The sequence below is a fragment of the Pseudogymnoascus destructans genome (genome assembly GCF_001641265.1).
Source record: "Pseudogymnoascus destructans isolate 20631-21 unplaced genomic scaffold scaffold_28, whole genome shotgun sequence".
Lineage (NCBI taxonomy): Eukaryota > Fungi > Ascomycota > Leotiomycetes > Thelebolales > Thelebolaceae > Pseudogymnoascus > Pseudogymnoascus destructans.
In genome coordinates, this window is record NW_020167547.1 from 320 (window position 1) to 27,898 (window position 27,579).

Genomic DNA, 27,579 nt, shown 5'->3' on the forward strand with positions numbered 1-27,579 from the left:
TGTCAACTTACAGTCCTTGCAAGAACGTGAGTTCGAAAATGGGCCATGGGACAAGCTCCCTACTCCTCCTCACCTGGCTGCCAGTTGCTCTGCTTCGTGAAGAAGACGCAGGAGTAGCGCGTGCCCTCGAAGGGTGCGATCCAGTGCTCGAGGACTGCAGAGCGGAACAGGACAACATCCCCTGGCTGGAAGGGAATCTTATAACCAAGGGCTGGCAGGCACAGCTCCCCTCCTTCGAACTCTCCAAAGCAGGCCATCGCAACCCAGCCATCCAGCACATCGTGGTTGTCCTTGTGTGGCCCAACCTGGGCGTTTATCAGGATCGCGAGGCAGTGCCAGCAGCTCCTGTTGCTGAACTTGAAGACCTCCAGCTCAGGCGTGGCTGCACACTCGCGGAGGTAGTTCTGCCTGTACTGCTCGTAGGCCCTGGGATCGATCTCCTGGAAGAGCCTCCCAATGGTCTGCGCGAGGGGGGCCATCTTCTTGTAGAGGGCCAGGTGGCCCCGAAGCCATTTCCAGTCCTGCGCATGTCAGAGCAGATGGTGGGAGGCGAATTTGTCTGGCCTGTGGCGTGCCACAAACCCAAGGTGGTAGACTCCCCACTTCTTCCCCTCGCGCTCAGCCTTCCTGGCCTGCTCCATCTCGTGCCTCTTGTCACTGCTGGGCTTGGGGGGTGGCGCGAGCTCCGTGTACTGCTCAATGGCACCAGCCATGAGGCGGCAGAGGTCCTTGTTCCTGTCCGGGAGGCTCAGCCCCCCCTCATGTAGACGAGGAGCTGCTCTGGGTCCTTGTCAGCAGAGTTGAAGACGGTGACGGGCTGGATGTCGAGGCCATCCTTCCCACCATCCTTGGGGATGCCCTGGAGCAGCGTGAGGTGCTTGCTGAGCTCGAGGCCCTGCTCCAGTGTGGTGGTGACCTTGGGGTTGGGTGGCGTGATGAGGTTGGTCCAGGCGAGGTCTGTGGTGATGACCCGGGCATTGCCGCGGAACTTGGCCTTCCAGTTATGGGAGAACTCCCTCCTCTCCTTCCACTCATATGGCGAGTGGGCTGTGTGGTGCTGGTGGCGCTTCTGGATGGAGGTACTGGTGGCATGGTGTCCGCGAGCTCAGGTCTTGATGGTACCTCACTATAAGATGGTATAGTCTAGGATCCCCAAAGGCAGATGACACAGGATGGTGTGCCCCTCTTGACACTCGAGACTGAGCTGTGTGCTGGCGTGAAGAAAGCGTGGAAAAATGTTGGGTGGTTGTTGCGCGAGCTCAGGTTTTGATGGTACCTCACTATAAGATGGTATAGTCTAGGATCCCCAAAGACAGATGACACAAGATGGTGTGCCCCTCTGCCACTCGAGACTGAGCTGTGTGCTGGCGTGAAGAAAGTGTGAAGAAATGCCGGGTGGTTGCCGCGCGAGAAGGAAAAAATGTGTAAAGGACTAAGTTTGGACTTGACGGTAGAAGTTCTGATATAGACTGAGACGAGCCACGCCCGCTAGCTGCGTGGCAACTCACATGACTGACCACCCCATCAAAATTGGGTTGAAAAAAAAAACGTCGAGATCCGAGGCCGGGAGGAGCATGGCTGCGTTCGTCTGGGCGAGGGCTACGCAGTTACATGAAAAGGGGGATGGATTTGATGGCATCTCACTAAGAAAATGGCGATCTCGGTTAAAAAATGCCCCATCTTCTAACCCTGGTCGGGAGAGGCCATGGCAGTGGTGTGGACATGGGAGTTGCATGTTGGGATTCGTCCTTGCCAGTCTCACCTGGGTATGTAATTATAAGATAATCGTACGAGTATCAGAACTAGAGTATTGCCTCGAAATATCCCAAGGGCTAGTCTGGTATTCGAGCTATGGGGGTCTATAAACGCTTCCGATTAATTGGGGGTGATGGGGAGGGGGCAGCCCATGCCCTAAACATAGCAACGATCAATGTTCGGGAGTGTCACAACCAAACGCGGTTAGGCGAAAACCTTAAAAAGATGTCAACCCTACATCTCGAGTTCGACGTTTAATATACAGCTTATATTGCTGTAATAAGATCATATGTATTGGCGGTATGTGTCATCGTCAGTAATTTAATGCAGTTCATATCTCGTCGAGGAGTGTGATTATTATAATCCGTTCCAATTTATTTAAATTGCAGAGAATAATATTTCTCAACTCACGACATAATTAATATGGCTCTATGGCTACAGTCTATATTATAAATACATGGCGCTACCAGTCGAACACCCATTCGCTAGTTTAATATGCCTCGAACTCGAGCAGCGCTGCTGCTGCGATCTTTACCCCCCAGATGCCCTTCCCACCTGCAAACTCGGCCACCTGCCCACACCATGACAGGAACACATCCACGTCATTGAACGCCCCTGCTGCCCCTGCCCTCACTGCCTGCTCACCGAACCTCTCCTGCAGCCACTGTTCGCCCCCAGTCTTGTGGAACACGCCGTAGCAGAGCGGCATCACGATGTCTGCGTACCTGCACTGCTCGAGGCCACTGGCCGGGTCTGCACGTTGACAGACCGACTGTGGGTTGTAGCACCAGTAGCACGCCGCGAAAGCTGAGATCCATGGCCCGCGGCCCTGCCCCCTCCTTCTGGCCTGGTCGCGCGCCCTGAAGAAGTCGAACCGCTGGTGGCACTTGGTGAACTGGTGGTCCCACTGCTCCCCGAGCCCTCGACAGAGCAGGCACGTCCCCTTCACGGTGAGGAGGTCCTCCTTGTAGCGGCTGAGCTCGAGGTATGCCAAACGCCGCTTCTCGTGGATGGCTGCACTCCCTGTGTGCGGCATTGCCTCTGTGGCATCGTCACGGGGCACGTGTGATGGGCTGGGGCCACTGCTGCAGACATCGCACGCCACATCATCCCTGGTGCCATCGCACTGCCGAAGCTCTGATGCCTCATCGAGGTGCGCACTCAGACACGTGCGCCTGCACTCCCGGCCTTCGAGGTAGCGGTAGAGTGCCCTCGTCTCGACATCCATACCGGCGTTGCCCGCCTGCGACTGCCACTTGTGCGGCAGGAGCACGGCTGAGTATGCCTCCCTCCCATCGCGCCCAGCCCGACCGGACTCCTGCGCAAAGTCGACGAGGGAGCGTGGCTCGTCCAGGTGCATGACGAGCCGGACATGTGGGTAGTCGAAGCCGGCGCTAAGGGCCGACGTCGCCACAATGTATGGCAGCTCGGGTGTTGTGAGCCACGTCCTGAGCAGCTCCTGCTTCTCCTCTGCCGTGCCGGCCATCGCGGTGTAGACCGGGCAGCGGAGCAGGCTGCCCAGGTCCTGTGCCTCCTCCCGTGTCCGCACGTAGAGTATGATCTTGTCTCGGGTCTGGTCGAGCAGCCCGCTCGCCCGCCACGCGTCCCTGGCCCTCCGCGCGCCCTCTTCTAGCAGGCTCCCCTGCCCTGTGGCCCGCTGCACGAGGTACGAGAGGTTCCGCCTGTTCGTTGAGGCCCGCACGACCTTTGGCTTCACGAGGTTGTTCTGCCTCTCGAACGCGGCCTGTAGCATTGGCGGCAGGGTGGCCGTCAGGTAGACGAACTGCGTGCGCACGCTGCGGATGAGGGCGAGGTCGGCCATGGCGTGACGGTACTCGGACGCCGTGATTGTGAGGTGCGCCTCGTCTATCACGACGCGGCCGAGCTGCTGCGTCGCGGCCAGCCTGTGCGCATACGCCCGGAACTGAGACGTGCTCGCGGCCTCGACCGTGACGAACACCAGCGGTGCGTCCCGCTCCTCGCCCGGGGCCCACACGAGGTGGTCTATCCCGAGCTCCTGCACACGCCGCAGCAGGTCGCCACGCAGGGACACGAGCGGCAGCACGAGGATCGTCACGCCCGCATCAGGCAGGACACAGGGCAGCATGAACAGCAGGCTCTTCCCCTCGCCGGTGCCCAGGATGACGACGACCTGCTCCGTCCATGACATGACGACCGTCATCGCCCGCTCCTGTGCGGCCGACTTCCACTGCAGCTTGTCGTCGTGGTAGAGCCCCCTCGCGCACTTCAGCAGGGCTGCAGCAGACCACCTCTTCTGCGGCCGGTGCACGCCCACGGCAATCCTCTTCAGCATCCGCGGCCTGTCGGACCCTGCTACCTCTGCCGCCTCGCGCTTCCTCTTCCCTGCTGCTGCGACCGCATCCCCGAGCACCGTGTCGAGATCCCACAGCCCCCTCCACAGGGATGACACGCGCAGGTTCCGACGGATGAGGCCATCCCACACATTCCCAAAGTTCGCGTTCAGCTGGTTCGCGTAGCTGCGGTTCACCACCCGCGTGCTGTGGTTCCGCTGCCTCGTCATGGTCCGGATGTCATCCTCCATCTCCTCTGCATCCTCATCGTCGTCGTCGGCCCCGATGCCCTCGAAGCACGCAAGGTCGCCCGCAAACTTGGTCTTCACAATGTTGACCGTCATCTGGCGCCAGTTGGCGATGTGCAGCCGTGGCACCTTGGCCCGCACGCACGCCTGCTCCATGCACCGCGTCAGCCGGTTGTCGGCCCACACGGCCCCGTCCTTCCACCACAGGTACGCGGACATGATTGCGCGTGGGGAGGACTGGCGCAGGAAGGCCTGGCGGAGCGGCACGACGTAGACGAGGTAGTCCAGCAGGAGGTCTCCGATGGCGGCTGGCAGGAAGCGGATGTTGTCCTTGAACCTGCCCGTCTGCTGCTGGCCCTTGTGGTAGGTGGTGTGCAGCATCACGAGCCCGTGCTTGAGGTAGACGCTACGCCTCCGCTGCGTGTTGCGCCAGGTGAGGGAGAACAGCTCGCTCTCGCGCAGCGGCTGGCCCGAGGCCATGTGGATGAGGACGAGGAGCCGCTTGAGGAACTCGTCAGCGACGGCCTCGTACTGGTCGATGGCCTTCTGTCGCCACATGACCCTCGTGACCCCTGCATCAGCCTCTCCATCCTCTCCATCCTCAGCAGTAGGTGCAGCAGTGGTGTCGAGGAATGACGCTCGGAGTGACTGCGACTCCCGTATGACATTGCGCAGTGAGCCCGCGAGCGGCTTCAGCAGTGCCGCGTTCTCCCGGTGCTCGCCAAAGTGCCAGCTAAAGTTGTCGGCGTCGAGGTTGTCCTTGAGTGCCCACGCGCGCATCCGTGGCAGGCCCGCTGCGCCAAACATGAGCTCGCCGTGCAGCAGATGCTGCGCCTGCCTGAACTCCGACAGCAGCAGCTGCTGCACCTCGTCCATGTTCAGGTCGACGTCCCTGTAGGTGAGGATCTGCTCGTCCTCGTCCCAGTGCGCCTGGTGCGAGCCCACTCCGTCCTTCGACACCGCGAACAGCAGCAGGCGCCAGCCCAGTATCTCGCCCATGGGCGTCTCCGTGTCCGGCCGCAGGTACTGCTCGCAGATGCTGTTGATGTGCTCGAGCGTGCTGCCGGCGCCCGACCTCTCGAGGTATGCGGCCGTGCTGAAGATGAGCAGCTGCACAGCCCAGATCAGGCCGGACAGGCAGCTGTTGAAGTTGCCCGGCTCCTTCCACGACTTGGTGCATGGCTTGATGCTCAGCATCGCGCAGAAGCTGAGGAGCGGCGAGCTGAAGCGGTCGCCGCCAAACTCGTGGCAGACGAGGGCCATGCAGAGGGATCGGAGGGCGTCGTTCAGCGCTAAGCGGTCTCCGTCGGCAGTGCACTCCAGGGCGGCCTCCCAAGCTGTCGTCTGCTCGTCCGTCAGCCGGATCCGGTCCTCGGGGCGCCTGCCCTGGTCCGCGCTCAGAGGTGGCGTGAAGTGGCTGCCGCAGTAGGCGACGCGGTAGCAGTACGCCATGAACTGCTTCCAGTACCCAAAGTTTGTGCGCAGTGTGGATGGCTCCTTCTTGGGGTCGAAGCCGCGCACCCTGCCTGCCCTGCAACTGGCTGGTGCCGATGAGGTAGGGGCGCCATGGAAGCGGCTCAGCGCGAGCTGCCTCGGCCACGTCAGCATGCAGTCCGGCCCGTCGAAGCACCAGCCGTGCACCTCAGCGAGGATCTCGTCCATGACCTCGAGCATCAGGAACAGCTCGGGCTCTCCCTCATCTGCGCTCTTCGGCAGCGCAAAGGAGGCGTGCATCTCGTCCTTCTCTAGGCCCCGCACGTGGTTCTCGATGCCAGTCCGCCTCAGCCACGGGACCGCAGCCGAGGGGTGGCTGTCGAAGCCGTGCACCTTGTTGCCCTCCGTCTTGATGTCGTCCGCTACCATGGTCGCGTCCGCGTCGGCCAGGTCGAAGAAGGCCTGCTCCTGCGGCTCGAGGGCGATGGCGGCAGTAGCTGCGTCCCCTTCCGCCCTGTCGTCGTCTGTAACCACAAAGTACCGGACATGCTCGGTCTTTGCGAAGAAGGTCTGCACCGTGCATCTCTGCCACGCGCCACCCTCACTCTGCTGCGACGGCTTCTGCCCGTGCTCCCGGGACACGTGCGCCCTGATGGCCGGCCCGGACCGGGTCAGGGTCGGCCGGCCGTCGTCGCAGAGGATGCAGGAGAATGCCGGATGGCGGCGCAGTCCACGATGGCGATGCAGGGCTGGTCTGGCAGGGCGACCTGTCCCGGGGGCCGCAGCTCATGCGTCGCGAAGAGGTCGAGCAGGGTGCGCAGCTCCGGCCCCTTGAGGTCGTGGGGTGGGTGCCTCAGGTGCCACTCCTGGCTGGCGCGCGCGGGCATGAGGCAGGTCCCGCAGTCGCGGCAGAGCAGCACCCCGTGAGTTGCGAGGTAGGAGAAGCTGGCCGCCATCCTTCCCTTGCGCGAGCAGTGTGTGTGCGCTATTCGCCCTTCGTTGCATGCTCTGTATGCGTGCTTGATGCGCCTGCGCCGTCCCGGGGGTCTCCCAATTTGCTGCACAATAATCGCTCCACAATGGCCCGTGCGCGCGCGAGCGACAGGGGTCGCTCGCGTGGGGATTCCCAATTTGCACTACAGATACGGCCGCTTCTAGGGGTAGCGTTAAGGGGGCATTTGTCCTGGAAATGGCCGGGCTTGCCACACTTGAAACAGTTTCCTGAGGGCGCAGGGACTGCGGTTCTCACACGTTCTGGTATGGCTGGCTTGGGGAGGAACGTGGTTCGGGTGAACAGAGCAGATGTGGCTCGAGTCTGCTTCGACGCCGACGGCCTTGCAGTATCCGTGGTACGTGTGGACGTCCTTGTGAGAGCGGGTAGCAGATTCAATTCGTTGTTCCGGCGCCGTTCCTGATCGAAGGCGGTAAGTTCTCATACCATGGTCTGGTATTCTCCATTCCATTGGTTTTTGATGATCGCGACGCGGCTGCGGAATTGGGGAGTCAACTTGTTCCACATGTACTGAAACCATTCCGACTCGGAGACTTGTCCTGTGATAGCTGCACTTTGGAAATGAGCCTTGAACTCTGGGAAGGTTTCGCTAGCATGCCCTTTCTCTCCCATTTGCAGGTCGTCGAAGAGGTTCCTGGCTTGTTCCATCTCGTCGCCTGTGAGGTAGTATGAACCTAGTAGATCCATCATCTCCTCAGCACTGCGGAACCCATGCGTAGCGGACAGGTATTGGGGCTCTAGGTAGGTCTTCACCAGGCCGGTCGTAGTTCCCCATATCAACGCTCTTCTCGAGACGTCGGTAAGGTAGTGGTCCTCATTGACTACGAGTCGGTCCCGAATCGAAGCGCTCCATTGTAAGAAGGTATGTTCTACCCCATCGCTGAGAGGAAGGATTTTCTCAGAGATGGTTGATTTCTTATAGCGATTCGGAGGGTCCTCGGTGTGCATTCGTGATGTCCCTGGAATCGAGGGAGAACGATGTTCCGAAGAGGTGGCAATTGAACTGTCTCGGGGGTGTTTTGTGTGCGAGGCGTTCATTGCTCCGTAGCTTCGACTGTGGGTATGGGGGCGTCCACCGGCGGTGTGGACGGGATTCTGGTCTGGGATGCTGAGAGGATAACTAGTAGATCCTTGACCTCCTGTATCTGTGCTTCGAGGTGGGCCATTCGACTCGGGATGTCTTCGGATGGCACAGCGGTCGTAGCTGCAGCGGTGGTTTGTCTGGTAGTCATTCTGGGCAGTTGACCGTCGTTGTCTTGGGGTATGTTTGATGTCAGCTTTTTTGACATATTGCCTCGGGTGTGTATCGGTACCGATACGAAAGAGCTTGACTTCCGGTAGCTCGTAGCTATCAACGCTCTTGTCCACAATTTCCTCTGTGCTAGGAGGGGGTTCTTAAGGATCTCGTATCCTATTTGGTGCCAACGCATCAGCGACTTTACCAGCTTGTTCTGAAGAATCAAACCCTGATCCACTGGCTGTCCGTGAGATCTCTGGAATCACGGCTATTTGAAGTTGTCAGGTCTCTCCTCCGAAACGTCACTGAGTCGCAGTCGATGGTGTAACGGTAGTTCTCCTGAGTCGTTCCAGTGTGGGATATTATTTAAGTACGGCCGTCCCCGGCTGGCGTGATCTTTTTTGTATAATGTAAGGACACAGGGCACCCAGCTCACAGTAATAGCATATGAGAGTGCGAGTTTGAGGCTAAATGGATGCTATCCTATAGGTCTACTATGAAGGATACAAAAAAGATGAAGGGGGAACCCCGTTGAGTCTGTTTCCTTAAGTACCCGAAACGGGCCCGACTCGGTCATCCCAACCCTAGCCCTGATCCTTCCACCGCAACAGGTCAGCATCGACCCTGAACCCTACACCTTTACCATCCCCCATTATAGTGTAACTCGCTATGTGCTCCTCTACTGGTTCGAAACCACACCGAGTCGGATTTCATGCTTGTAGTGACCGTAACAGTTCTGAGACAGGTTCTTTGAGTATCTAGGTAAGGAGGCATCCTTACAGTACTCATAAAGAGAGCAGTTACCTGCCTACTGTTTCATGACATAGGAAGCGTAGGCACCACCCTACACATTCCTAAATGATGTGCATACTACAAAGAAGGGAATCTACTAAGATCCCTCTTTACTATACGTAGCATCACACTACTCGCAACCTTTAGCCTAGAGATGTGTAGTCTAAGCTACCTTCTCTCCTGCTATCTAGATGTAGAACCCTGCAATTTCTTGTAGGTGTTTAAGGCGAACATTCGTAGGAGTCCTATACGAAAGTGTAGTATACACTTTAAGTGCTAGGAGGGCAAAGGACGTGGTAGGGACTAAGTAGTAGGAGGAAGGTAAATGTGGATGTTAGCATCTACAAAAACCTTAAGACAGGTCTATGGCAAAGACCTAGCTAACAGCAGGCATCTTGGCTCATACGGACTTGCTAACGAGAAGAGAAGTGGTATAGGTTGGCGTAGGGTAAAGTAGGGGCAGGTAGGGGCAGATAGGGGCAGATAGGGGCAGGCAGGAGGCAGGCAGGTAGACTAGGGTATAGATGACCAATATAGAAGGAAGATAGAGGGTCCGGACCGAAGTGGGCTACTTGTTTACTTGTACAGCAGTGAATCATTAGGCGTAACTTTGACTCACGCCTAAGTATTACCAGCCCGTAGATAGCCACCCCTTTTTCTGTTTTCCTCATACAATTTACTATGGGAATCGTACGGAGATACGTAGGGTGTTGAGGGAAGGACCGAAAAATTGTCACCGTGCACAAATCGTGTGGCGCTTTTGTCAGTCGGACCTTCAGGTTTTTGCGCAATGGGCAAAAAGGCTTCGACGATTACAGTATGTAGAACAGGGTAAAAATGATGCAATTGTTTTTTTTGCTATTCTAATGGAACTACGCATACTTTTTATAGGCTCTAAATAACTCCCAGTAACCCCCGAGGCTTCCGAGTAAGCCGCCCCTTCCACTGCAGAGTTTTCACCAGAATTGTGAGAACCATGATTGAGTGCCCTAGTTCGGTGAGAGCCATGGGACAGCTCGGGCCCATGGTGGAGATTCTTTGGTTTCTAGAACCACAGAGTTTTCTCCGGTTTCCGGCCCGATTCCCAACATAGGGGTGTGTGTTGTAATAGTCACGTGATCTCATACGGAATATCTCCTTAGTTTTCAGGTTACAATACATAGAAAAAGGGAACAGACAGATTTTTACTTAACATTTAATCTAATCTGATCAATGTTAATCAGCACCCTGACAGTTATATCTTTCTGCAATAACGACCCCTTAAAAAGGCAGATTTGCTGAAAACAATGGAGCCCGAAACAGTGCCATCTGCCTCCCAAACCCAAAAGGCTGTGGAGAGCACTCCTGCCGAACTTCCTGTCGAGTCAGTCCTAGAGGTTCCCGCGGAGAATGAGCAACCCAAGGACACCCCTACTACTAAGATGCCTGCCGAGCCAACCCCAGTAGTTGCAGCGGAAACCGAGCAATCCAAGACTGCCGAGACCTCCCTAGAGACTGTTGTAGAGAAGCAGCAGCCCGAGACCCCTCTTTCGAAGCTCTTTGGAGAGCTTCCCAAGCTCATCGTTGATGCTGAGCACGGTGAGATGTGGGGCGTGAAGCTCGAGGACGCCACCAATGTTCCAACCACCATCATCCTTCAAAAGTTCCTTCGTGCAAACAACAATGATGCTGCCGAAGCCAAGACGCAGCTCCTTGAGGCCTTGAAATGGCGCAAGAAGGTGGACCCGCTGAAGCTCCTTACAGAGGTCGAGCACAACAAGGAGAAGTTCGGAAACCTTGGCTATGTCACTACCTACAACGCCACCGGTACCCAGAAGGAAATCATCACCTGGAACATCTACGGAGCAGTCAAGGACATCAAGGGGACCTTTGACAATGTCGAAGAGTATGTATCACACACTCCCCATGTGATATAGTGTTAACCATCTACAGGTTCATCAAATGGCGCACTGCTCTGATGGAGCTTTCAATCAAGGAGCTCGATCTTGCCTCCGCCACCGAGAAGATCCCCGACGGCGGCCCTGACCCCTACCGCATGATCCAAGTGCACGACTACCTCAACGTCAGCTTCCTCCGCATGAACCCGAGCGTCCGTGCCGCTTCCAAGACGGCAATCCAGACCTTGGCCATGGCGTACCCAGAGCTGGTCAAGGAGAAGTTCTTTGTCAACGTGCCTTTGGCCATGGGCTGGGTCTTTGCTGCTCTGAAGCTGTTCTTGAGCGCCGAGACGATCAAGAAGTTCCACCCTTTGAGCTATGGAGGAAGTTTGGCCGGAGAGATTCCCGAATGTGGAGTCCAGTTGCCAGAGGTTTATGGAGGAAAGGGAGTGCCCTTGACTGAGGGCGGACTGGTTGTCAAGTACGGCAACGTGGAGGAGCACGAGCCCGAGTCAAAGTGAACAATCACAAGACGCTGAAGGGACACATGTAACACAACAAAGATGGCAGACGCTCTTGCGGTAAAATTCATTTCGCTCTGATCGAGAATCGAATTATGATAGTCTCACCTGTGATGTGCTTCCGTATGTCTTTTCTCTACCCTGTACTAAGTTTATCCTTCCACTATGTAGTGATGACACCCGAAACGCCGCTCCGCTTCCCCATGCACGCTATCATATTGTATACAAACGGAAAGCTCATAGGTACAGAGACTGTGCTGCGACAATGTCGCGCTTAATCTTCGTCAAAGCCTCCTCAAACTTGGCCGAGAGGTCATCGGATCCCATCACCTTGCCAGCTTGCGCCATCTGCCTCAGTAACTCCTCCAAGCGGCGGAAAAGTCGGATGAGAGATCCTTCGTAGACATCCGTCATTTTACTATTTGCGTCAGTGATGTGCATGTCTTCGTCATTGGATAACTTACCAGATCTCTGCAAAGGATTTCCCCTGCGTCCAAGCCAAAACAACATCCATAAGCTGGTACTTGAAGCTTTGCACGTACTCCTCCTCGTTTACCTCCAGCTTTGACTCCTGGCTCACCTTGGCGATAATCCTCGCCTGTGCCTGGATTTCTCTAAACGGCTTGGCAAGTTCCTCCTTTAGTGGAGGGCATTGGCTCTTCTCCTCAAAGATGAAGCAGCTCAGCACAGCAGCGCAGAGTTCAGGACTCAACTCGTTGAAGAAGCGGTTGAATAGGAGCTCGGACAGAAGGAGCTCGTGTCCATCACCAGTAGAGATCTCGCAAGCTACACGAGCCTTCAGTTCGACGACTTCCTGGTCATTGATGAAACCGAGACGACGCAAAACACGCTTGCGGGATTTGAGTTCATCCAGCTGCATGATTGCATGCGCAGCAGTTATCGACTTCTTCTTCTCCTTGATCTTGTTGCCAAACTCGATCTTCTCGGCGTATTTGTCAAAGAGGTCCGTGAGGCGAGGTGAGTTGTGCAGAGGGTTCGAGAGAAGGCGCGACTCCAGGACCTCAATCTTGCGGAGGAGCTTCTTAAAAGACTCATCCTTGATGCCCATATTCTCGATTGGATCAAGAACTGCAATGCCGTCTGGGAAGCGGCGCTTGACCTCATCCAACGATTTGCGAACAGTGTTGCGTTGGTCTGCCGCCTTGAGGTCCTTTGGCAGGAAGATGCGGACATGACCAATCGACTCGATGCATGACAGCAGTATCGGGACGATCTCCATCTTTCCGGTTTCACCTTGGTTAGGTGGGTGGACTCCAGCAGGAATCTCTTGGTGGGTCTGTGTGCCGACAAATGAAGACTCCGAAACTGGCAACAAAACGTCCGCAATATATGACTCTTGTGGGGCGTACTCCTCCACAACTTGGCCCTTGGGTGCTCTTCTAGCTGTGAACTTCACAACAGCTCCCCAGCCAAAGTCTTCGCCCTTGTGCTTGATGTGGACTAAACGACCAGACTGCAGGAAAGGTAGGGAGTAATTTGGGTGATTGATAACAGCCTTCAAGTCCTTCGAATAGGTGTCTAGCTGTTGTCTCAGATCGTAGTAATCCTTGATAGTCGTCTCGTCCGGAATCTCCATGCCATCCCTCTCAATCTGGAGCTGCTGAAGATCCCTCTCCAGGCCAGAGACGCCAGAGGTGTTCTGGAACTGGAAGAAGCAGTGCTCCAACATAAACTCTGGTGAAATACCCTCGACTCTCATCAAGTTGAGAATCATGTTGTATCCCAAGTAGAACGCTGAATTGAGCTTGTCCTGCTCTCCCCGGACTATTTCTTTTGCAACGGCGGGCTCCATCTTGTCGTCAATCATCATAATAACAATACCACGATCATCCAATCCTCTACGTCCAGCACGACCAGACATTTGCACAAACTCCGAAGGCGTCAGGTATCTTTGGGAGACACCATCAAACTTCCGCACGCTCGTGAAAACAACCGTCTTGGCGGGCATGTTAAGTCCGATCGAGAAGGTCTCGGTCGCGAAGAGAACCTTGATCAAATTCTCCTGGAACAAGATCTCAATGGTCTCCTTCAAGATCGGCAGAAGCCCAGAGTGATGAACTCCGATACCGCGGCGAAGCAGAGGGAGGATATGCTGGATCTGCGGGAGCTGCTTGTCCTCATCCGACAACATTTCAATAGCGCTGTCGAACACTTTGCTGACCATTGCCTTCTCCGAGTCGTCGTTGAAAGCCATCGAGCTCATCTGAAGTGCGTATGCCTCGCACTCTCTCTTGCTGAAGCTAAAGACAATAACAGGATTGTAATGCTTGACCATGATCATCCGCACTATCTTATAGATATCGGTAGTCTCCTTATTGCCACCCTTGTTGGTTTTCTTATCCTTTCCTCTTCCCTTCTGCTTTGCGTTGATGTCGGCCGGATCTGAGCCCTTCTTGTCTTCTATCGTCGACATGGCCTTGTCAAAGTTGTCTTGTCTGAAGTTACCCTTCTCATCCACAATCAAATGGATCCCATCTGCGCCGGCGGGGAAGAAGTAATGCTGGAGTGGGGTTGGGCGGAAATCGGTGTACACAATGTGGCACGGCTGGTTATGTGTTTTGGTGATCCATTCCGCAAACTGCATCGAGTTGGGGATGGTGGCGGACAGGAAGACGTAACGGACCTTATCTGGGAGAAGGATGATGGTCTCTTCCCAGACAACACCTCGCGCCTTGTCTCTCATATAATGGATTTCGTCGAAAACGACCCAGCCGACTTCGCGCATAATCTCCGAGCCACGATACAACATGGACCTCAGAATCTCCGTAGTCATGACCAGACAGGTCGCAGTTGGGTTGATTGTAACATCTCCAGTCATGAGCCCAACATCTCCAAACTCGGCGGCGAACTCTCTGTATTTCTGGTTGCTCAATGCCTTGATCGGACTGGTGTAGATGACTCTCTGGTTGTTCTGCAGACTCTGGGCGATGGCGTACTCGGCGGTGACCGTCTTTCCGGCACTCGTATGCGCCGACACCAGCACAGACTCTCCACGCTGTATAGACGCGATCGCGACCTTCTGGAAAGGATCCAGCTCAAAAGGCCATACCCGCGCGGGCTTCTCGGGCGGTACATGCTGGGAGATGGGAACGTAGTCGTAGTCCGGCGGCAGCGAGACTTGATGCTGGATGTTATGCTGCAAAACGAGAGCGCCGTCCTCCTTGCTGGCCTGGAGCCCTGCAGAGGCAGCAACTTCTCTCGATTGAGCAGTCTCGAAGGTGTCCGTCACAACCGGCGCGGCTTCCTCGTCCTTACGCCTTCGCTTGGCATCCTTCGCCTCGATGGCCTCGTCCGTCTCCTCTGACTCCTCTGGCTCAGCCTCTGGTGCAGCCTCCTCTGCTACCTCCTCGCCATTCTGCCTTTCCTCCTCAACCTGCTTTACGGCGCCGCTGGCATTCCGCTTCTTACTCCGGTCCTTCTTATTCGATTTGTCCCTCTTGGGCGCTGTAGTCCCGGGCACACGCTGAGGCGCATCGTTGAAGACGTCAAAAAGGTCGTCCATGGTGGCTGAGTTCACTGCATAGGCCAGTAATCTCAGGACCTTGAACCGATCCTATAATCCGTCGTGGTTTGTCGCCCAAAAAGGTTGATTCAATTCACTTTTTATTTTTTTATCGCAATCGCACATTGCGGCTCCTGCTATGAATTTTTGGATTGGTCGGTTCAGCCAATCAGAATATTACGCGAGAATTCATGGGTCATTTCCAGGACGGAGCTAAAATACTTGAAGCTACAGTCAACTTCGGCTCATCCAACGACTTCATCACCAAAAGAAACACAATTCGCCCCACGCAACACAACTGCAAAGGTAGCCCATGGACTCCAATCGAATCCGCGCCCAATTGATCTCAAGATCGCGGGATAAAGAGTATATAAGCTGACACGACCAGATGTTCGCCCGCACTGCTACCCGCGTCTCCCCGATAGCCCAGATGGCTGCCCGCCGTGGCTTCCACTCTACCCGCTCGCAGATGGCCTCGCCATACCATTACCCTGAGGGCCCGAGGAACAACTTGCCATTTAACCCGTTGACCAAGTTCTTCGCTCTGAGATACTGGGGTTTCATGGGTAGGTTTCCCTGATGGAACAACCGAAGTACTGCCAGATTGCTAACTAGAGCCGCAGCTCTCGGATTCAGTGCGCCATTCGGAATTGCTGGTAAGGCTCCTATGCCCTTTATGCGACACGGAGCATGAAACTAACGATGGTGTAGTCTGGCAAACAAAGAAGAACCAATAAACGCGTACTGGGTGATGGAACGATCTATAGAAAGGGACGGGTTGGATGGGATGAAGGCAGACTGTTTGGAACCACTATGTACACAATAAGACGAAAATAGCACTTTCATCGTCCTTCTTGAAATGTTGGGTTGTTATTGGGGGTGTTTTGTGCTTCAGAGGCATTGTGTGCAACATGTTCTGTAGAGCGACAAACATTCGGCCTAACAAACAGCGGATTGAATTGGGTACATGCTTCAAAACAACAGCCCGAAGAAGACAGTGGCGGTAAGTTGATAATTGAAACCCGAGCGATACTCTGGTGTTGTGGCCTCATTATGTGGACGTGAACTATCTCCACGGAGAAGCTGAGGTGTTTCAATCTCGGATTCTACGAGGCCTTCGTTGACAAAAAGTTCACATACTGACTGGCGGGCTAGTTACGTAGCCGAACAACACAATCAATCAAATCGTATCCCATTTTCATTTCGCCGATGACCACATCTATCATATACCCAAGATTTCCCATTTTAGACCCCCCTACACCTCTACTCCTTGGTTACCCCCGCATCATTAGCCTCCACCTTCTCCACCGCCGCCTGTCCACCCACCACCGTCGACTTCACCGGCACAGTCTGCTTCAACGGTGGCAGCAGACTCCTGCTCGCCTGCCTCGCCTGCTGCGCCATCAGAGCATCAATGACAACCAAGCTGGCCATTGCCTCAACGATCGGCACTGCACGCGGAACCACGCACGGGTCGTGACGTCCCTTCGCCTCGAGCACGCCGGCCTCGTCACCTGCATAGGTGACGGTGTTCTGGGCCTGCCCAATGGTTGCTGCCGGCTTGAACGCGACGCGGAAGTAGATGGGGGCGCCGTTGGTGATGCCTCCCTGTATACCGCCCGAGTTGTTCGTCTTGGTGGTCAAGCGGGGCCTTGGGACACCAGCACGCGAAGCACCTGTCTCGGGACCAGTCTCGACGGGGGCCTTGACGAAGGGGTCGTTGTGGATGGAGCCGGGAACCTCGCAGCCGCCGAAGCCGGAGCCGATCTCAAAGCCCTTGGCGGCCGGGATGCTGAGCATGGCGTGGGCGAGCATGGCCTCCATCTTGTCGAAGCAGGGCTCGCCGAGACCACTGGGGACGTTCCTGATGACGCAGGTGACGGTGCCACCGATGCTGTCTTGGCGGTCGCGGAACTCCTCGATGCATTTCTTCATCTTCTCGCCGGCGGCAGCATCGGGGCAGCGCACGGGGACGAAGGAGTCGACGGTCTCGCGGTCGATGGTGTCGAGGAGCTTGAGGAATGCGTGGTTCGTGGAGGGCGATGGGTGCTCTAGCGTCGGCGGGAACATGTGTACTGAGCCAACGGATGAGACAAAGGCCGTGATCTCAATTCCGTGTGCGAGGCGGAGGTATTTGTCCGCAATCGCACCCGCAGCCACTCTTCCAATAGTCTCGCGCGCGGAGCTACGCCCACCGCCCGAACTGGCCTTGACGCCGTACTTCTCGAGGTATGTCCAGTCGGCATGCGATGGGCGCGGGAAGAGGTCCATGGTCGAGTTTCCATAGTCCTTGGGGCGCTGGTCCTGGTTGCGGACGAGCATGCCGATGGGGGTACCCAGCGTGACGCCGAACTCGGTTCCAGAGTGGATTTCGACCTGGTCCTTCTCGTCGCGGGGTGTCGTCAGGGCGCTCTGACCGGGTCGGCGACGGGTCATCTGAGGCTGGATATCGGCTTCGGTGAGCTCCATTCCTGGAGGGCAGCCATCGACGATGCATCCCACGGAGCGACAATGCGACTCGCCATAGCTGTGCACTGTTAGTATCGGGTACGCCACGTCACATTTAGGGCGCCCAAACTCACGTCGTGACCTTGAAGTATTCTCCAAATGTAGACATCTTGAATATATACTGTGATCTTGAATAAGACAATATCAATCGCCGTAGTCTTACCTTTGTGTCTAGAAATCCGCAAAACGGTGACTCGATTAGAAAATGTGCGGGACGCAATCGGTGGGGGTGGACCCCTGTCATCGATAAACTCAGCTCTGCAGACCGCAACTCCGTCCTCCGCCTCGTCATCCAAAACCCTCAGCCTCGCCTCAAAATTTTCCCAACCACATGGCTCCCTCGAGGGGCATCGCCGCGCTCTTGCGCGCCAATTGCTCAGCGACGGCGACATTTCGATACAGGCTTCAGCGTCAGCATGGACTCGCCCGCTCCTACACCTCCATCCCCGACCTCGCGACGGATCCGGCGCGCCAGACCCAGATCTACATATCCCGCAGCACCGACCCGTACCTCAACCTCTCCCTGGAGCACTACCTACTCCAGTCCACCCCACCAACCTCCAGCGTCCTTTTCCTCTATACCAACAGGCCCAGCCTCATCATAGGCCGCAACCAAAATCCTTGGGTGGAAACCAACCTCTCACTCCTCCGGAACACCCCGTCATCCGCCTCGGAAGATGACATCTCCCTCGTCCGTCGCCGCTCCGGAGGCGGCGCCGTCTTTCACGACGAGGGCAACGTAAACTACTGCGTCATCAGCCCAACCTCTGAGTTTGACCGCGACAAGCACGCTCACATGGTCGTGAGGGCCTTGCACTCCCTCGGCGCGACACGGGCGGCCCTCAACGCCCGACACGACATTGTGCTTGACGTGTCGCCCCCTCCCATCCCACGAAGCAAGAAAGCAAACATCACGACCAACGCTGCAGCTACGGGACCCGTGACGCCAACGCATAGGAAGGTGTCTGGATCGGCGTATAAGTTGACGCGGCTGCGGTCCCTCCATCATGGGACGTGTCTGCTCAGTTCGCCGAATATAGGGGGGATAGGGGCGTATCTTCGCTCGCCAGGGAAGGGGTATATGCTGGCACGCGGGGTGGATAGCGTGAGTTCGCCGATTGCGAATGTGCGCGTTGGAAATGGAGAGTTCGAGGGGGCGGTGGTGGGGGAATTTGAGGAGATGTATGGGAGGGTTGAGGTTGTGGAGGTTGGAGAAGAAGAGATTGAGAGGGTGGAGGAGATCAGAAAGGGTGTGAAAGAATTGAAGGTATGTTCATTAACGCCGTGATGGCATGGCGATGCTAACAACGATAGTCTGAGGACTGGATATACCTCCAGACGCCGCAGTTCACATTCTCCTCCCACCCGACGGAGGAGGACCCCCGCGACCGTCCCCTACGGCCATCCTACGTCCCTGCGGCGGCATCGGTGCTGTTCAGAGCGCGCAATGGCGCAATCGCTGAGGCAGAAATCCGCAATGGAGAGGGCGAGCGTGCGGAGGGGCTAGTGGGGAGGAAAGTGCACGAGATTTTGGATTGGCGCGGAGTGCTGGGAGGGCGTGATGATGGGGTTGGGAGGTGGTTGAATGGGCTGTTTGGGGTGTAGATGAGGCAGATACGGAGATATATTAGTTGATATTGATAGATAACGAGACGATTATATAATCCATGTACTATCTACACGAAAGCCGTTCACAGCATATCGCATTAGGAAAAGCCACAATCGATGGCACGAAACCCAGAAGGCCACAGTTTGTTTTCTATTTTGTTATCCTCCCTCAAACCTTCTTCTGTGCCTTTGCAATTATCTCCAAATACCCGTCATCAATCACCGTCAGGCCTTCCACTCCTAACTCCTCCACCGTTTTCGTATCAACCACCAGCGTCGCAATGAAAGTTGCTGGTTCTGTTGCGGACGCGTTCTCGCTAAGCCTATGATGGCATCCTGGATGTTCACTAAAGCTATCTCCGGGTCCCAGAAGCTCCATCGGTTCCTTGTTCATCCCGTTGAGCATATGGCCTGTTAGGATATAGGCGCTGACGAATGCACCGGCATGGGTATGTGGTGGGGTGGATCCGTTGGGAGGTTGTGATATTAGGTAGGACACGACGGATTTTCCAGGGGCGTTTGGGATGAGGTGGTTGTAGAGACATTTGACGTCCGCCAGAGGGCGACTGAGGACGGGTTAGTTTAGAGGAAAAAATGCTGGAGAGAAGTAGGGAAGGAGAAAAAAGCGTTGACCAACCTAGGATCGTACGCTGGTTCTGTGGCTGGAAGTTCTGGTTTTGAAGACGACATGTTTGGAACGGGAAGAAGTCTGTATGGTGGATAATGACTTTTTGTGAGAGTCTCTCGTGGTTCCCGTTGTTCAAGTTGAGGTCAGTCGTAAGTATGCGTATGTATTATGCGTATGTATTACGATCGAATATCGACCTAATCCCAGGAAATCTACGACTATACGTTGCTTTCAGCGATCGAATCTTGCCACCTTGAGACCGAGGAATCACATCTACGAGGACTAACAAGACTGTGGAACCGATGATGGCTTGTGAAATTTGAGGATCTCCCAAGATTGGCTACACAAGAACCTTGTGACTAGGAAAATAGATCTGCAGCCTATAATATCAAGTCTGTGCTACTTGGAAACTTGCAAAAACGATCCTACAAACTATGGGTATGCAAGACATCTATTCCGGCGCAACGGCGAATAGTTCCCAAGCAACTTATGCGGGATGGTTGAGTAAGTGGAGTCAGGGTTTGTCCTAGGGTCCCCGCACATCCCATATCGAACATATCACTTACAGGTTAATGTCAAGTCAGCAAAGAGTAACGTGGTTGTACACCGAGTCGATCATGACACCGAGTCGATCACTTTTCCCCACCCCACTACCTTTAACACGCGTTTTCTCCACAACTACAAATGGAATTTCAAAACCCAAGAAGCTTGAATCGTTCTAGCTATCGAAGCTATTCGTTCATCAAAAAAACTTAGTCGTCGCTCTGCTGCCAAAATCTACAAAGTCCCGTACACGACACTATCTAATAGAATGGCCGGCCGAACACCTCGTGCTGAAACAATTGTTATAAATTAACTGAACTAGAAGAGGAAGTGATTGTTCGGAATATATTAGATATGGACGCAAGTACACCCATCTAATATCTCCCTATCGCTGCCTATATACCTATAAAGAATCGAAGAACACCATAACTCATAACACTTATATCTAGTTTACCTTACTTGCCCTTAGCTACTCATCCTATTCTATAGAGAGCTTTTCTGACTTATTCTATAGCATATACACTATAGGTGATAGCTGTGGGTTGTTACTCTTAGAGTCATTAGAGACACTCTCTATAATCTACAAGGGTTTACACCTCAGCCTTCTAGTGTAGAAGATATAGCAAATTATATTGCCATATTCATAGGGGGGGAAACGTGTTAGGACATAATGGGCATATAGTTTATACAACGTCGCCTAGAGCTAAAGACACGTTTTAATTGCGTTTATAACTTCTAAAGAGACTTATGTGAAGATCCTAAGCTTATTTGGGCATAGTTCCTAAGATGCTGCTCCTTCCTCTTTAGCCTTAAGATGCCTATTCTTCTTTATAAAGCTTCTCCTAATTAGTAGGAGAAGGGGTGTAAGCGTTACATTTAGAATTGCAATCAAGACATTTGCTATAACGACGATTACTAGCAACAACGATACAAGATCATTTGTTATGAAGACAGCTAGAACATAGCGACATTAGGTTGCTATTCTTTTTGATATAGTCTATAAGAAGATGACGTTCTTTGATTTTTGTGTGTCTACTAGAAGACATAATAAGCAGCATAACCTACTTAGCAATTAAGTAGGCATCACCCTACTTAAGTAATTAGCAAATAGTAGCATTGTGCCTGATAGATAGTCTAGATATTTGATAGATAGCTAGATAATTGTAACGCTGACTTCTAAACGATAGAAGACACAGAGGTTCTCTTGCGTAAAGGTTTACTTATCAGAGGAGGCAGGGGATCAGACACAAAGGCTTCAAGTAACACGTTACTAGTATATAACAAATACTGTATTGAGTTGAGCACGAAGCTCCTATCTAAGGAAATACTATCTACTTATATAGTGGCGTCGTGCCTAGTGGACTCTTGGGAACTCACTCGAGTCCTCAGAGTCCTGGACTCTTAGGACTCTTCTCTCATCCTGCGAGTCCGTCACGTGCCTAGTGGACTCCTGGGAACTCACTCGAGTCCTCGGAGTCCTGGACTCTTAGGACTCTTCTCATCATCCTGCGAGTCCGTCACGTGATACTTTCGGAACTACTATTCCCCGCTGCCCCTCCAGGTACCAGGGCCGGTCTCATGCGACCTCCCTCCTTCCTGTCCTGTAGTTGGCCAGCCTTCTTGTTCCGTCGTAACAATAATCTAGATAGTTGATGGATAGCTTAACTATCTAATATCCACTAGTTTCTACAACTATCTACTAGCCTAGTCACACTACAGCCTAGCTGTAACACTGACTTCTAAATGATAGAAGACACAGAGGTTTCTTGCGTAAGGTTGACTTGACAGAGGAGGCAGGGGATTAGACACAAAGGCTTTCCAAGTAACACGTTACAGTATTGTTAAGAATACTATATTGAGTTGAGCACGAAGCTCCTATCTAAGGAAATACTATCTGTAATGGTGGGTGCACCAGTGTTACAACGGAACAAGAAGGCTGGCCAACTACAGGACAGGAAGGAGGGAGGTCGCATGAGACCTGTAAGGATGCCTCCTTACACGGGGTACCCTCGGACCCGTAAGACAACGCGGAATAGGCGACATAGTAGTATAGCAGCATAGATGTTCTAGGGTCGGGGTCGATTCGGGCGGCAGACGGGAGTGGATCTACCGGTACGCTAAGGCCTAGCCGAGTCGGACCCCATTTAGGTACATAAGGGGTAGGAAGCTATAAGCTCCCCTTTCATCTTTTTTGTATCCTTCGTAGTAGACCTATAGGATAGAATACAGCATCACCTCCGACTCGCACTCCCATATGCACCTACGGAGAGCCGTATTCCCTGTGTCCTTACATTATACAAAAAAGATCACGCCTGCCGGGGACGGCCGTACTTAAATAATATCCCACAACGGAACGACTCAGGAAAACTACCGTTGCACCATCGACTGCGACTCGGTAATGTTTCGGAGTAGAGACCTGACGACTTCAAATAGCCGTGATTCCAGAGATCTCACGGACAGCCAGTGGATCAGGGTTTGATTCTTCAGAACAAGCTGGTAAAGTCGCCGACGCGTTGGCGCCGAATAGGATACGAGATCCTAAAGAACCCCCTTAGCACAGAGGCAATTGTGAACAAGAGTGCTGATAGCTACGAGCTACCGGAAGTCAGACTCTTCCGTATCGACTGCGAGTCGATACACCCCCGAATCAAGATGTCGCGCAAGACGACACAAAACCCACCACCCGATAATGACGGTCAACCGCTACGAATGACAACTAGGCAAACCGCCACAGCGGGCACGACCGCAGGACCATCCGAAAGCCCCCCGGATCGCATAGCGAACCTGGAGAACGAGATGCGGGAGCTCAAGGCGATGGTAGCCAGCCTCGTAGCTAGCCAGACCCGAATACCGTCTACGCCACCACCGGCTGCCGACGCCCCAGTGCGCACCATTGAGGCCGACGAAGACGAACAGCCTGCACCGACAATGCGAAACACGCCCGGCACCGTTCGACTGCCACCTGTCGACAATGCGCGCTCTCCTTCAATCCCGGGTCTACCCCGACAGTACACCGTGGACCCTCCGAACCGTTACAAGAAATCCACCATCTCTGAGAAGATTACGCCGCTCAGCGATGGGATAGAACATACCTTTATGCAATGGAGCGCGTCCATTCGGGACCGACTTGTAGTCAATGAGGATCACTACCCTACCGACGTCTCGAGAAGAGCGTTGATATGGGGAACTACGACCGGCCTGGCAAAGAAATATCTGGAACCCCAATACCTATCGGATACGCATGGCTTCCAGAGCGCAGACGAAATGATGGACCTATTAGGATCATATTACCTTACGGGTAATGAGACCGAACAGGCCCGGAACGAATTCGACGATATGCAGATGGGCGAAAAGGGTCACTTACACGAAACCTTCCCCGAGTTCAAAGCCCGCTTCCAAAGTGCGGCGATTACGGAACATATAGAGCACGTACACAAAGTCCTACAGCGCCTTCGTGAGGCAGGGCTACAAGCCGACCTCAAGAAGTGCGAGTTCAATGTTACCCGAACTAAGTACCTGGGTTACATACTGACCACTTCCGGTGTCGAGGCGGACCCCGACAAGATCGAACCCCTTCGAAACTGGATTCGACCGACCACCGTTACCGGTGTGAAATCCTATCTAGGCTTCTGTGGGTTCTACCGCCAGTTCATACGCAATTTCGGGAAGATCGCGAAGCCCCTGACTACCATCACGAGCCCCTCGGAGCCGTTCCTATGGACTGAGGAATGTGAGAACGCCTTTGAAGAATTACGGCGGCAGCTACTAGCGGTGCAGGCACTACACCACTTCAACCCCGAATTGCCTACGAAGCTAGAGACCGACTCTTCAGACGGAGTCGTCGCCGGCGTGCTATCACAAGAGCACCCGGACCAGCTCTGGTACCCAGTGAGCTTCTACAGCCACGTCCTTACCGGCCATGAGATCAACTGGGAAATCCATGACAAAGAACTCTTCGCCATCGTGAAAGCGTTCGCGAAATGGAGACCTGAGTTGGCCTCTGTTACGCAGCGAGTCGAGGTGTATACGGACCACCGCTCGCTCGAATACTTCATGACGACGAAGGTTCTCACCGCGAAGCAGGTGCGATGGATGGAACTACTATCCGACTTCAACTTCCACATTACGTATACGGCAGGTAAGAATAACCTGAAGGCTGATATTCTGAGCCGAAGAGACCAAGACCTCGTAATGCAACAGAAAGTCAAGTTGGATAGTCGTGCGAGGGTGTTGCTTGGCCCTGCCCGCCTACACCCCCGTATCAGTGCCGAGTTGGCCGACAGTTATGTAGCATCGATCAATGCCATCGACCCCCCAAAGGCGCAGATGCCCTTCGATCTGATCGAGGCACTATGCGTAGACAACCGGAAGTCGTTCGCCGAGACACGCGCGAAACAACCCTTACCGGATGGGTACGCCCTAGCCGACCAACTCCTCCTGTACAAAGACCGCCTATGTGTGAACCGCCACACCGAGCTGTGTACGAAACTCATCCGAGAGGCGCATGACCAGGTGTCGACGGCGCACCCCAGCGGCCGGAAGACCTACCAGTTGCTTGCCCAGAAGTATCGCTGGGTCGGTATGGAAGCGGACTGCATACGGTATGTGCGTAACTGCGCGACATGCCGCCTTTCGCACACCAATGTCACAAAGCAACAGGGCTTTCTACACCCCCTACCGGTACCCGACTACCCTATGCAACACCTTACGATGGACTTCAAGGAGTTCCCAAGGGACAAGCACGGGTACGACAGCATCCTAGTGTTTATGGACCGCCTCGGGAAGAGTTCGGTGACCATACCGTGTTATAAGACTACAGATGCACGACAAATGGCGCAGCTGTTCATCGAATGGATATATCGATTCGGGCACACCCCGGTATCGATCGTCAGTGACCGCGGACCCCAATTCGTGTCATCCTTCTGGCACGAGTTCTGCCGGATCATCGGCGTCAAGATCAAGCTGTCGACAGCCTATCACAAGCAGACCGACGGGCAGACGGAAATCATGAATCGGTATATCGATCAGAGACTGAGGCCCTTCGTATCACATTACCAGGATAACTGGAGCGAGCTCATTCCCATCATGGATCGGGTGCAAATGACCCTTCCCCATGCCTCGATCGGAATGACCCCCTACCGACTCAAGTACGGAACTGATCCGCGCACCAGTTGGGACTGGGAAACCCCGAAAGCCACGACCCCTAGGGAAGTCATGAACCAGAAGGAAGCCAAAGCAGTAGCAAACCGCATGCACTCCGCATGGATTTACGCAAAGGAGAACATGGCCAAAGCACAAGAGGATATGTCTAAATACGCGAATCGACGCCGACGAGCCATTGACTGGGACGTAGGAGACAAGGTTTACCTATCGACCAAGAATCTGAAAAATCACCGCCCTAGCCGTAAGCTGGGGCAACAATGGGTCGGACCCTATACGGTACTGGAACAAATCAGACACGCCTTCCGACTAGACCTACCGAAGGGTTCCCAAATACACGATGTCTTCTCTCCAGACGTACTCATCAAGGCTCCGAATAACCCACTGCCCGGTCAAGCAGCGCCTGAGCCAAGCAGCGAAGTCGTAGACGGCCTAGAGGAGTGGGAGGTCGAAAAGATCCTCGCCGTAAGGATCCGGCGAAAACAACTTCAATACCAGGTATCCTGGGTCGGATACGATCCGGACCCGGAATGGTACCCCGCCTCAAACTTTAAGAACTCCCCCTACAAAATCCGGGAGTTCCACGCGGAGTACCCAAACCTGCCAGGACCACCGCAGGACCTACCCGGCTGGATCACGGAATGGGAGACAGGCAAACCAAGCTACGATCACGAGAGGCACGGCAAAGCAGAGGAAAACAGCGTCGTTGCTACCTACGACACTAAACTAAACACCCTCTAAGCCAGGGCACCCTCAGAGCCGTAGCCCTTGCGGAAGCCACCCTTCCCAAACGTCTCACCGGCGTCGCAACAAGCGGCTACCACCATGAGAGACGAAGGGTCGAAGTGACCCCACGCGAAAGACCACGCCCGAGTTCCCTCCGGCACAGGGCCCGTTCACCCAATCGGGTTCTCCCCATTCCCCTCCTCCTCCTCCCCCCTCTTCCTCTTCCCGCCATTGCGGGGAGCCACCGCAACAGCCCCGGCCAACTTCCCCACCGCCTTCTCCACCTTCGCGACCGCAGTCGCCACGAAGCTCACCTCCTTCCCCACCTTGTCGGTGGTTTTATCCACCGTCCCCAGCAAGGAGACGGCGTGGGCCTGCCCCGCGAGGAGCTTCCCCGTATCCTCCTTCAACCCCTCCACCGCGGCGGCGAGGTCCTACCTAGGAGTCAGACCCAGAACAAGAACAACAGAAAGGGGAAAACTTACCTTGATGGCAGCGAGGGTGGCCAGCCCCTGAATGTACTGCGCCCCCTCAAAGGGGGAGCGCAGGGCCGGCATGGCGGCGCTGGAGAGGTCGGCCATGCGCGCGACCTCCTTGTAGGTCTTGAGGGTGGTGGCCAGGACGGGAGGGGTGGCCGCTTCGGCGGCGACGATGGCGGCATATTCCTCCTCGAGGAACCAGAGAATCTATCCCCCAGAAAGTCAGCACAGGAAACCAACCACCAGACCGAACAGCACCCGAGAACTCACCGGCACACATGGTGCCTTCTGCTTCACGCAGTAGGCGCACTTGGAGCTTTTCTCGCTCCAAACGCACTCGTGCTCCATGGGAGCATCGTCGGGTGTCCCAATACGGCGCACGCATCTCATACAGAGGACGCGGTACGCAGCCGGGAGGGCCCCGGGGGGCAGCAGGACGGGCATCTTCGCGAAAAGGTTTCCTACAAAACCGTCAGCCCCAAGCCCAGAAGTTATCACCTACGCGTCGGCGCGCAATCATCACCTACTTGGTCGTCTGGTTTGTTTTGTTTCCTATGAAACAATCAGATTAGTATACAGTATACGAACAAGAGGGGCTACTTACTGGATTCGGGAGGTGGGTTCGTAGGCGGTGTTGTTGTAAAAAGAAGCCTTCGAATCCTGGGTGGAATCGGTTGCTCCATAACAACCGCTTAGAACAATGAATTTCTGAGGAGTAGTAGCGCGCGCACAGTAACTAAGAAACTCGCGACGCGCAACACCACAACTGGATACTATACGGTGCCAACTCGGACCTCAACAATCCGCTTTTATTAGGAACAAAGCACGCTCCGCGATCCATCCCACGGACGCATTCAGCACCACGATCTTCGAACAAAGACTACCTAGACCATACCGACACTCGGCTACCATTCGGTCGGCACACGGAGCCACGCGATTTGAGGACAAAGCACTCTCTCAAGGGGGGGGGTAATGTAAGGATACCTCCTTACACGGGGTACCCTCGGACCCGTAAGACAACGCGGAATAGGCGACATAGTAGTATAGCAGCATAGATGTTCTAGGGTCGGGGTCGATTCGGGCGGCAGACGGGAGTGGATCTACCGGTACGCTAAGGCCTAGCCGAGTCGGACCCCATTTAGGTACATAAGGGGTAGGAAGCTATAAGCTCCCCTTTCATCTTTTTTGTATCCTTCGTAGTAGACCTATAGGATAG

At 54.6% G+C, this 27,579-nt stretch overlaps 8 protein-coding genes across 8 annotated transcripts; 3 read left to right on the forward strand and 5 right to left on the reverse strand.

Annotated features, from left to right (window-relative positions):
- Positions 1–748: 748 nt before the first annotated feature.
- On the reverse strand, positions 749–1,576 carry VC83_08509 (uncharacterized protein; the record flags this gene model as incomplete). Its single annotated transcript, XM_024472058.1, has 2 exons — positions 749–1,082; positions 1,509–1,576. 2 exons carry the CDS (start codon positions 1,574–1,576, stop codon positions 749–751), a joined length of 402 nt encoding a protein of 133 aa, XP_024320242.1.
- An 8,401-nt stretch (positions 1,577–9,977) lies between these two features.
- Positions 9,978–11,260, forward strand: SFH5 (Non-classical phosphatidylinositol transfer protein (PITP)). Its single transcript, XM_024472059.1, has 2 exons — positions 9,978–10,675; positions 10,723–11,260. Exons 1-2 carry the CDS (start codon positions 10,077–10,079, stop codon positions 11,186–11,188), a joined length of 1,065 nt encoding a protein of 354 aa, XP_024320292.1. The 5' UTR covers positions 9,978–10,076; the 3' UTR covers positions 11,189–11,260.
- On the reverse strand, positions 11,261–14,909 carry MTR4 (ATP-dependent RNA helicase mtr4). Its single transcript, XM_024472060.1, has 2 exons — positions 11,653–14,909; positions 11,261–11,606 (listed from the first exon to the last, which is right to left on the reverse strand). The coding sequence occupies exons 1-2, from the start codon at positions 14,709–14,711 to the stop codon at positions 11,426–11,428; spliced, it is 3,240 nt and encodes a 1,079-aa protein (XP_024320291.1). The 5' UTR covers positions 14,712–14,909; the 3' UTR covers positions 11,261–11,425.
- On the forward strand, positions 14,910–15,960 carry VC83_08512 (uncharacterized protein). The gene is made up of 4 exons (XM_024472061.1): positions 14,910–15,017; positions 15,100–15,277; positions 15,335–15,367; positions 15,423–15,960. Exons 2-4 carry the CDS (start codon positions 15,100–15,102, stop codon positions 15,446–15,448), a joined length of 237 nt encoding a protein of 78 aa, XP_024320290.1. The 5' UTR covers positions 14,910–15,017; the 3' UTR covers positions 15,449–15,960.
- Positions 15,961–17,369, reverse strand: ARO2 (bifunctional chorismate synthase/riboflavin reductase [NAD(P)H] aro2). Its single transcript, XM_024472062.1, has 2 exons — positions 17,294–17,369; positions 15,961–17,238 (listed from the first exon to the last, which is right to left on the reverse strand). The coding sequence occupies exons 1-2, from the start codon at positions 17,326–17,328 to the stop codon at positions 15,975–15,977; spliced, it is 1,299 nt and encodes a 432-aa protein (XP_024320289.1). The 5' UTR covers positions 17,329–17,369; the 3' UTR covers positions 15,961–15,974.
- On the forward strand, positions 17,370–19,395 carry AIM22 (Biotin/lipoate A/B protein ligase). The gene is made up of 3 exons (XM_024472063.1): positions 17,370–18,486; positions 18,534–19,056; positions 19,246–19,395. The coding sequence occupies exons 1-2, from the start codon at positions 17,551–17,553 to the stop codon at positions 18,822–18,824; spliced, it is 1,227 nt and encodes a 408-aa protein (XP_024320294.1). The 5' UTR covers positions 17,370–17,550; the 3' UTR covers positions 18,825–19,056; positions 19,246–19,395.
- On the reverse strand, positions 18,997–19,517 carry VC83_08515 (uncharacterized protein; the record flags this gene model as incomplete). The annotated part of the gene is made up of 2 exons (XM_024472064.1): positions 18,997–19,393; positions 19,465–19,517. 2 exons carry the CDS (start codon positions 19,515–19,517, stop codon positions 18,997–18,999), a joined length of 450 nt encoding a protein of 149 aa, XP_024320293.1.
- A 6,537-nt stretch (positions 19,518–26,054) lies between these two features.
- Positions 26,055–27,275, reverse strand: VC83_08516 (uncharacterized protein; the record flags this gene model as incomplete). The annotated part of the gene is made up of 6 exons (XM_024472065.1): positions 26,055–26,318; positions 26,370–26,570; positions 26,634–26,824; positions 26,887–26,915; positions 26,968–27,099; positions 27,259–27,275. The coding sequence occupies 6 exons, from the start codon at positions 27,273–27,275 to the stop codon at positions 26,055–26,057; spliced, it is 834 nt and encodes a 277-aa protein (XP_024320259.1).
- Between the last annotated feature and the right edge of the window lie 304 nt (positions 27,276–27,579).